Source organism: Centroberyx affinis, unplaced genomic scaffold, assembly GCF_046629955.1.
Source record: "Centroberyx affinis isolate AG114_WGS23_722 - 3 ecotype Tasmania unplaced genomic scaffold, CSIRO-AGI_Caff_v1 ptg009484l_1, whole genome shotgun sequence".
NCBI lineage: Eukaryota > Metazoa > Chordata > Actinopteri > Beryciformes > Berycidae > Centroberyx > Centroberyx affinis.
Genome location: NW_027284548.1, coordinates 1 through 10,000, shown reverse-complemented (window position 1 = coordinate 10,000; position 10,000 = coordinate 1). Strand labels below are relative to the sequence as shown.

At 45.4% G+C, this 10,000-nt stretch overlaps 1 protein-coding gene across 1 annotated transcript in view; it reads left to right on the top strand.

Annotated features, from left to right (window-relative positions):
* The window catches only part of tgfbr2l (transforming growth factor beta receptor-like), a 24,500-nt gene extending 15,079 nt beyond the window's left edge, over nt 1-9,421 (top strand). The window contains exons 2-9 of the mRNA XM_071514669.1: nt 1-85; nt 3,718-3,929; nt 4,667-5,406; nt 5,535-5,672; nt 5,907-6,048; nt 6,775-6,902; nt 8,958-9,078; nt 9,205-9,421. The exon at nt 1-85 is cut by the window's left edge and continues 72 nt beyond it. Of these exons, the coding sequence (XP_071370770.1) occupies nt 1-85; nt 3,718-3,929; nt 4,667-5,406; nt 5,535-5,672; nt 5,907-6,048; nt 6,775-6,902; nt 8,958-9,078; nt 9,205-9,383 (1,745 nt within the window). The 3' untranslated portion in view covers nt 9,384-9,421. The remainder of the gene's footprint in view (nt 86-3,717; nt 3,930-4,666; nt 5,407-5,534; nt 5,673-5,906; nt 6,049-6,774; nt 6,903-8,957; nt 9,079-9,204) is intronic.
* The last annotated feature ends 579 nt before the right edge of the window (nt 9,422-10,000 follow it).

Sequence of the window (10,000 nt, the reverse complement as noted above, 5' to 3'; positions counted from 1 at the left end):
CGCTGTGTAAGGACAGCGTCTGCCTCAGCAACTGCTCCCTGTCCTCCTTCTGCACCGCCACCGAGGAGATCTGCGTCGCCATATGGTGAGCGCTGTGTGTGTGTGTGTGTGTGTGTGTGTGTGTGTGTGTGTGTGTGTGTCCCGGTGGCTCAAAATGCATGTTGTGTATTCACGATGTCATGGATTGAAGCTCTCTGACACCTCTTTACTGTCCTGCGCAAGACACTTTTTTTTCCAAAAATGGCACACTGCACTGTAAACATCAGGATGTGGATCTCAGGATCTCAGGTTCTCAGGTTCTCAGGTTCTCAGGTTCTCAGGTCCTCAGGTTCTCAGCTTCTCAGGTTCAAAAGGCTGATTCCCTTCGCCAAGGAGGTTTTGTTTTCGGTGCGGTTTGTTTGTCTGTCTGTCAGCAGGATTACGGAAAAACTACTGGCCCTATTTTCATGAAACTTGGTGGAAGGGTGCAGCATGGGCCGAGGAAGAACCCATTAAATTCTGGAGCGGATCCGGATCCGACTCACGAACAAGCGATAACAGCACGAACCTTGGCGGAGGTCCCCTTCTAGATTCTATTAGATTCACTTCTATTAGATTACCTTCCACAGTATTACATTGACACTGGAATCACATCAAGAAAAGCTTTCCTTCTTAGATGTGTTGATTAGTAAGAAGGGTGATGGTGATTTTGCAGACGACGGTGTTTCGCAAGTAAAATCTAAAATGTCTTCGGTCCCGTGGGAGCAGAGAATGTTGGTCGTGTTTTTGTTTTTTTTCAAACGGCGATGAATTCTGATGGATTGGCGTCCGGACGACCTGCTGCTGCTTCAGTGAACGAGTGAAGACTGAAGAGTGACCGAGCGAGTGCAGGTTTGTCCTGGTGTTTCTGATCGGTTCGGTGCTGCCCTGGTGGATCGGGGTATCGGTCTCTCATGGAGGGTTCTCTCTGGCTCCGGACTCGGTAGTGTTGCCTACTTGTACCTGTATGTCCATTTTATTGCCTTTTTGTGTTTCGGCACACACTTTTATTTAGAGTTCCATCTGTTTTTAAATTGTATCTCTGTTTCTTTGTTTATCTCCTGTATTACCTTTTATTCCTATTTTTTATTTTTTATAATTTCTTTTCGGCACACACTTTTATGTAAAGTTCGATCTGTTTTTAATTGTATCTCTGTTGGTTTGTGTTTTTTTAGTTGTACGTTTCTACATCATATTTTACTTTTTATGCCTATTTTATTTTATTGCTGCTGTTGGATTTTACTGTATGTAAAGCACGTTGTAAACATTGTTTTTAGAAAAGTGCTATACAAATAAAGTTATTATTATTATTATTATTGTTACAGCAGAGCAAGGCACTGCTGCTGCCGGAGGGTTGAGGGTTTGATTCCCACTGGGCTGAGAACCGCTTGGGATCAAACTCTCCACCAAATTGAATTTTTTTTTTACATGTTAAAGTCTTTACACACCATGAATGACGTGAAGAAACACCACAAAAATACAAATATGGAGGATAGGATGTGGCTTTTACATACACCAGAGTCCTTTAGCGCAGTGGTTCTCAATTAGAGCTGCAATGATTAATCGATTAATCGATTAATCGATTAGTTGTCAACAATTAAATTAATCGCCAACTATTTTGATAATCGATGAATCGGTTTGAGTCATTTTTTAAGAAAAATAAGTCAAAATTCTCTGATTCCAGCTTCTTAAATGTGAATATTTTCTGGTTTCTTTCCTCCTCTATGACAGTAAACTGAATATCTTTGGGTTGTGGACAAAACAAGACATTTGAGGACGTCATCTTGGGCTTTGGAAACACTGATCCACATTTTTCACCATTTTCTGACATTTTATAGACCAAACAACTAATCGATTAATCGAGAAAATAATCGACAGATTAATCGACAATGAAAATAATCGTTAGTTGCAGCCCTATTCTCAATGTGGGGTCCGGGGACCACCAGGGGTCCTTGAGGGGGTTCCAGGGGGTCCCCAGCAAATTGATGAATTGTGTATACTTCAGCATTATTTCATTTACAAGTGAACACAATTAGAGAATGTAGAAGAAAAGATTTTGATAATATTTTGATCATATCTGGACTGGATTCTGGACAAAATCATATCTAACAATAAAAATATTCTCATATTTGGGTCAGAGAGACAAAATCTCATGCAATGTGGGTCTGTGGCTCTAATGTGGACTGAATTAGGGTCCTTGATATGAAAAAGGTTGAGAGTCACTGCTTTAGCAGCACACACACACACTCCACACTCCACACCACAGTACACCTAAGCTCACTTCAGTCTGTTGTGGATCAGCTTTATGAAACATCCTGAAGTGATTTCTCTCGAGTCGCTACTGTCGCCGACAAAAAAGAAAAACATGTGACTGCAAATTTCGGGCGTTTCCCTTTCTTTCTTTCTTTCTTTCTTTCTTTCTTTCTTTCTTTCTTTCTTCTCACTCGGTTTTAGAAGTTTTACCCGAGCGTGGCGAGCCTCTGGAGCTCGAAGCCTGATGAAACCTAGCTGTTGTAAAGGTTCAGAAACACAGCGGAGCAGCGGAACACGAGCTCCTTCTCTTCACGACTGGAAAACTTTCTGCTGATGCGGGGGTTTGCTGCGCTGGGATCCCCCCTCTCTGCGCCCCTCTCATTTCCTGCCGGCGTCAGGCGGGCCGGCCCCGCGGCCGGCTGGAGGGAGCCGAGGCTGGGAGCCGGCGATAAGAGAGGGAGCTGATACTGGAGAACAGAGGAGGGGAAAACACTCGTTTATCCAGGTCAAAGTTGACAGCGGATCTTCTGAGAGCCGCTTAAAGAAAAGACTCTGACTTCATACACAATAAACTACTGACTGTGTTAACTAATTACATTTACTCAAGTTACTGTAATTTAGCAACTTTTTGGTGTACTTTAAAGTGAGTAATTTGACTTTTCCTTCAGTCCATTTTAAATCCCATCCATCACAGAACAGATTGTGTGTCTCTGCATCAGCAGCAGAAACTGGATCAACAGTAAACTGACAAACTGTGGATCCATTCACAGTGAGAAGAGGAATCTGACTTTACTTTGTTTCTGCTCTTTATTTTGTTGTTTCTAATGTTTCCAGTGAAAAGAATCTAGTGTGAACTCTGTCCTCTCTGCTGTTAGAACCACATGGAAAAGATCACAGCTGACAACGTTCTCTGTTCTAAAGAGGAACTCAGGAACTTTTACTCTGAGGACATTTTAAATCACACACTTTTTACTTTTACTGAAAGAGATTTTTACATCAGAACTTTTACTTCTGCTTCAGTAAAATATCAGCAAAGTGCACTATAGGGTGAATGGTGGACTTTTCCATTTCTGAGATATATTAAGTGGATTTTAACCAAGAATTGAACTTTTAAGTGTCTGTTTTTTTGCATATATCTGTATCTGTATTGAATATGTTTTTGACACTTTTTGCCGCATGATATGTGGCCAAGAAGGTTTTGCACAAGTCATATTTGGACTCAAGTAAACACAAATGAATGGTAACGACACCTTGAGACCAACTGGGCTGGGGTTAGGGGATGAATGTAGTCAATGGAAAGTCCTCACAAGTATAGCAAAACAAATATATATGTGTGTAGTGAGTGTATGCTACATGTATGTTTGTGTATACGTGCTTACGTGAAAGAGCGTGTTCTTCTTTTTGCGTCTGCATTGTCACACGCGTGTTCCTCCGCCCCGCGCCCAGGAGGAAGACGAACGACAGCATGACGGTGCAGACGCTGTGCCACCACCCCGCTCTGCCTCTGGAGGGCGTGGAGCCCGGCCTGCTGCTCAACGCCTCCTCCAGGGAGTGTCACATGGTCCCCCAGCCCGCCGAGGACGGAGCCATGCTGGTCTGCGGCTGCCGGGGCGAACACGAATGCAACGACAGGCTCATCTTCGACAAGGGACCCAACGGTGAATAGATAGGGTGGATGGATGGATGGATGGATGGATGGATGGATGGATGGATGGATGGATGGATAGATAAATGTGTGGGTGTATTGGTGGATGGATGGATGAATGGATTGATGGATGGATGGATAGATAAATGTGTGGGTGTATTGGTGGATGGATGGATGGATGGATGGATGGATAGATAAATGTGTGGGTGTATTGGTGGATGGATGGATGAATGGATTGATGGATGGATGGATAGATAAATGTGTGGGTGTATTGGTGGATGGATGGATGGATGGATGGATGGATGGATAGATAAATGTGTGGGTGTATTGGTGGATGGATGGATGGATGGATGGATAGATAAATGTGTGGGTGTATTGGTGGATGGATGGATGAATGGATGGATGGATGGATGGATAGATAAATGTGTGGGTGTATTGGTGGATGGATGAATGAATGGATTGATGGATGGATGGATAGATAAATGTGTGGGTGTATTGGTGGATGGATGGATGGATGGATGGATGGATGGATGGATAAATGTGTGGGTGTATTGGTGGATGGATGGATGGATGGATGGATGGATAGATAAATGTGTGGGTGTATTGGTGGATGGATGGATGGATGGATGGATGGATGGATGGATGGATGGATAGATGATGGATGGATGGATGGGTAAATGAATGGGTTGGTTGATGCATGAACAGATGGATGGATGTAATGGATTCTATTCATCTGTCCTGTTCCTGCAGGTTTCTCCAAGCTGCAGAGTAAGGATGTGATCCCGGTGGTCGTGGTCAGTTTGGTGCCTCCTGTCCTGGTGGCTCTGGTCGCCACCGCCACCTTCTACCTCTACCGCACCCGCCGCCCCGGCAAGCCCGGCACGCCGGCACGCCCCGACTGGCCCACCAAACGCGCCCCGGACCGCTACCGCGCCCTGGACCTGCCTTGCGGGCGAGGGAGGGAGGAGGGAGGAGGAGGCGTGACGGGGCCCGGGGGGGGGAGGGAGGAGTCTAACGCCAAGCCGCCGTCTCTCGCCGACATCGGCGTCGCGGCGGACGGGCGGGGCCGAACGGCGGAGCTGCTGCCGATCAAGCTGGAGGCCCTGGTGGGGAAGGGGCGCTTCGCCGAGGTGTGGAGGGCGCACCTGCTGCAGGGGGAGAGGGGCGGAGCCAGCAGCTACGAGACGGTGGCGGTGAAGGTGTTCCCGGCCGTGGAGTACGCCTCCTGGAGGAACGAGCGCTCCATCTTCTCCGACCCCAAGCTGGAGCACGACAACGTGGTTCGGTTCCTGGCGGCCGAGGAGCGGGGCCCGCCGGGCCACGCCCACACCAAGTACTGGCTGGTTTTGGCCTATCACAGCCTCGGGAACCTGCAGGACTTCCTCTCCGCCAACGTTCTGAGCTGGGAGGAGCTTGTCGCCATGGCAGGCAGCATCGCCAGAGGGCTGGCCCATCTCCACAGCGACACCACGCCCAGCAGGGTGCCCAAGGTAACGACCTCTGGAAGTCTGCTCATTTTCTACAGTCATTATGCATTTTATAGTGAATGCGGTTGGAGTCGCGCTGTAAATTCTGCCTGTTGACGGTTGCTTGTTGCCGGTTGCCCGTGTCGCTGCAGGTGCCGGTTGCCCATCGGGACCTGAAGAGCAGCAACATCGTGGTGAAGAGCCGGAGGGAGTGCGCTCTGTGTGACTTCGGCCTGGCGTTGAGACTGGACCTCTCCCTCACCGTCGACGACTACGCCAACAGTGGCCAGGTGACCTGCTGCAGCACAGAGCGCCTCATAGAGTAGAAACAACAGAGTGAAACAGAGCGCAACTTTATATTGTTCAGGCTTACGAACCTGAAGCGAAACGCATCGTTCTCACCTAAACTTGTTGTTTCATGTAAAAGGAAGGAACTTTTTGCGACTTGGTGTGTGGCAAGAATCAATATTTTTGCAACATTGGTATTGTGTATTTTACCCATAATGCTCAACCTGTGACTCCAGGTCGGGACGGCCCGCTACATGGCTCCTGAGGTTCTGGAGTCCAGAGTGAACCTGGAGGACCTGGAGGCCTTCAAACAGATGGATGTTTACTCCATGGCCCTGGTCCTGTGGGAGATGGCCTCCCGCTGCCACGCTGTGGGAGGTACGAGTGTGTGTGTGTGTGTGTGTGTGTGTGTGTGTGTGTGTGTGTGTGTGTGTGTGTGTGTGTGTGTGTGTGTGTGTGTGTGTGTGTGTCAGGGTTTGGTCCATTCATGAACTGAAACGAGAATTCATGGTAAACTGCAGTTGAGCTCCTGCAGTGTGAATCAATTTCCAGAAAGTGTCCGGCCCCAGTTTGTTTTTATAACCATGACTGCCTGTTTCTCTCTCAGTTATATTCAGTTTAATTAAATTCAGTTCAGTGTCGTGGTAAATAAAAAGGCGGATAAACGAGGTTAACAAGCACCGATATCAGATCAAATTTATTCTACTTTCAGCAAAGCATTATTTCTTTCAATCTTCATATCCCGCTTGATGTCATATCAGTCGTCTCAGCCAACTAAAATGTGTAAAAATATGTTTCCCTTGCAGTGTGTCCTCATTTGGTTCTATGTGTGTGTGTGTGTGTGTGTGTGTGTGTGTGTTGTTTTGCTGCAGCACAAGGAAATAATCATGAAGGAAATGTGTTTGATAAATGACAAGCAGACTGACTAACTTCCTTTTAATGGACACTAGTGGTTTGAGGAGTTTGAAGTTAGGCCACGCAATGATGCACCTAATGAGTGTATGTGTGTGTGTGTGTGTGTGTATGTGTGTGTGTGTGTGTGTGTGTGTGTGTGTGTGTGTGTGTGTGTGTGTGTGTGTGTGTGTGTGTGTGTGTGTGTTGCAGAGGTGAAGAGCTACGAGCCGGCGTTTGGCTCCAGGGTGTGTGAGCAGCCGTGTGTGGACAGCATGAGAGACCTGGTGCTGAGAGACCGAGGCCGACCAGACATCCCCTCCTCCTGGACACAGCACCAGGTCACACACACACACACACACACACACACACACACACACACACACACACACACACACACACACACACACACACACACACACACTCAGATACAGATTCTGCATACCTGATCTGTCTTTAATCTAAAATCTGTCTTTGTGTCTTGCTCTTCCTGATGTTTGTTCTATATCATTCATCCTTTGAGACAGTGATCCTCAACCTTTTTCATATCAAGGACCCTAATTCAGTCCACATTAGAGCCACAGACCCCCCAGAACACAAATCTGAGAATATTTTTATTGTTAGATATGATTTTGTCCAGAACTCCATGACTGTCTGTATTGTAGGTAGAGAGATAACAGTGAAACTATGATCAAAACAGTCTTTCTTCTACATTCTCTAATTGTGCTAGCTTCTTGTAAATGAAATGATACTGAAGTTTAACAATTCATCAATTTGCTGGGGACCCCCTGGAACCCCCTGAGGGACCCCTGAGGGACCCCTGGTGGTCCCCGGACCCCACATTGAGAACCGCTGCTTTGAGACGCACTGTTATAAAAGGCGATAGAGATAAACAGACTAGAACTTGATCCAGACAGACTGGCAGAGAGTCAGCAGCAGCAGGACGACTCAGCTTCTCTCTAACCGATCTCTTCTCCTCTCTCCATGTTTTCCTCTCTTTCTCTACTCTTTTTCTCTTCTCTTCTCCTTTTCTTTTGCCTTCTCTCCCTTTCACTCTTCTTTCTCTTCTCCTCTCTCCCCATCTTCCCTTTTCCCTTCTTCCCATTTTTGTCTCTTCGCTTTTATTTTCTCCTCTCCCCCCCTCCTCTCTTCTTCTTTTATCTCATCTTCCCTTGCTTCGTCTCTCCTTTTCCAATTTTTGTCTCCTCTCTTCTTCTTTCTTCTCCACCCCTCCCTCCCTTCCTTCTTCTCCTCCCTCGTCACGTACCCACATCCTCCATACTCCTCATCCTCTCCTTTTAGAACAAGCCGAGGCATCGCTAACTTTCTCTGCTCCATTTGTATTTTCAGTATTGTTATTTCCTTTGTTGCTTGTTAGCTGTGGTCAGACCTTGTGGTGCTTAGCAACCAGAATGATAAGAATGGTGTGATGTTTCAGATAGGCCACGCCCATAAAGTGCAAAACCCTATTCAATTTCTATGAGCAAAACAATAAATCGATATTTTCTGTGGTTGTTTTTTCTGTGTTCTAATAATTGATATGAAATGTATCTGTTAAACCAGTGATTCTCAACCTTTTTCATATCAAGGACCCTACTTAAGTCCACATTAGAGCCACAGACCCCCATTTCATGAGATTTTGTCTCTCAGACCCAAATCTGAGAATATCCTTATTGTCAGATATGATTTTGTCCAGAATCCCATGACTATCTGTATTGTAGGTAGAGAGATAACAGTGAAACTATGATCAAAATATTAATTCTTCTACATTCTCTAATTGTGTTAACTTCTTGTAAATGAAATAATGCTGAAGTTTAACAATTCATCAATTTGCTGGGGACCCCTGGAACCCCCTCAAGGACCCCTGGTGGTCCCCGGACCCCACGTTGAGAACCACTGTGTTAAACAACTGCATGATCATTATAATCTAAGTCAAAAAATGCTAACAAGCTAGAAAACTCCCGTTCAAGAGAGGAGTCATGAAGCATTTTGAGACTTCAAGAAAAAAAAAACATTTTAAAGATCCTCCTGCTGTTGTTTGACAACCGTGAAAAGGTAACAACAAATTATTTACACCAAATACATTTCTCATCAATTATTAGAAAATTATGAAAAAGCAATGACAAAAAATGTCAATTTATTGTGTTGTTCATAGAAATTGAATAGAGTTTCGCACTTTGTAGGCGTGTCCTTGTGTCTCTGGAACGCTCCTTGTGCCCTTTGACCTCTCCTCTCTCTGTTGCTATAGCGACGCTCACAGCGGAGCTTTGTGGCTGAGCAGAGAGAGACGCCTCCTGTCTGATCTCTCTGTAACTCCAGTCGACTCTCTCTCTCTCTCTCTCTCTCTCTCTCTCTCTCTCTCTCTCTCTCTCTCTCTCTCTCTCTCTCTGCTGCAGGGGATGAGCGTTCTCTGTGCCACCATCACCGAGTGCTGGGACCACGACCCCGAGGCCCGGCTCACCGCTCACTGTGTGGTGGAGCGCTTCAGTGCCCTGCAGCAGGAGGAGGAGGAGCGGAGGGAGGAGGAGGAGGAGGAGAGAGGGGGAGGAGAACAGGAGGAGGAGGAGGAGGACCTGGGGCGAGGAGGAGAGGGAGAGGAAGAGGAAGAGAGAGAAATGGACTCGGAGGCGACGAACACCGGCCCGGTTTACAGCGCCCCTCCTCCTCCTTCTCCTCCTCTCTCGTCTCCTCCCACACCTCCCCTCCACTCCTCCTCCTCTTCCTCCTCCTCCTCTTCCTCGGCGGTCCCTCGTCCAGACGCAGAGAGCGGAGGAACCGGAGTATCCCATGATTCCCTGGTTCAGCACGGCTCTATGGTGTGAGCAGCGGACCTCACAGTCCTGTCGCTGGCTGTGTTTACTCTGCCTGTTTAAATCTTTTATTTCTCCACCAACAGTCTCACAACTGATAATGGAATAACTTGTCAAAATATTCTAAATGAGTAGAAAACGTAATAACAACTGTTAATGTCATAAATTGCCAGATAATGTAATAATATCTTGGTATTGTAGTAAAAAAAAAGCATGTTGCATTGTAATGCATTGCATGTAATGATGTAATTTCCTGATGTAATATATTACATCAGGAAAGAAAAATTACAGTATCTGTCTGAAGATGTTATTCCATTATCCAGCATTTTTATTAAGTTTTCAACCCATTTAGAGTCTAAAGTTACCAACTGTCAGATAATGTAATAACTTATTTACTTCTTAATTACATTAAATTATTATGAAGTTATATTACTACATTATGTTATTACATAATGTAGTAATATATATATATAATATATATAAGATATAATAACATCTTCAGACTGATTATGTATGTATAAATATAAAAAATATATATATACATATATATATACACATGATCTATATACTATATATATATGTATATGTATATATATACTGTATATATAGTATATAGATCATGTGTATAT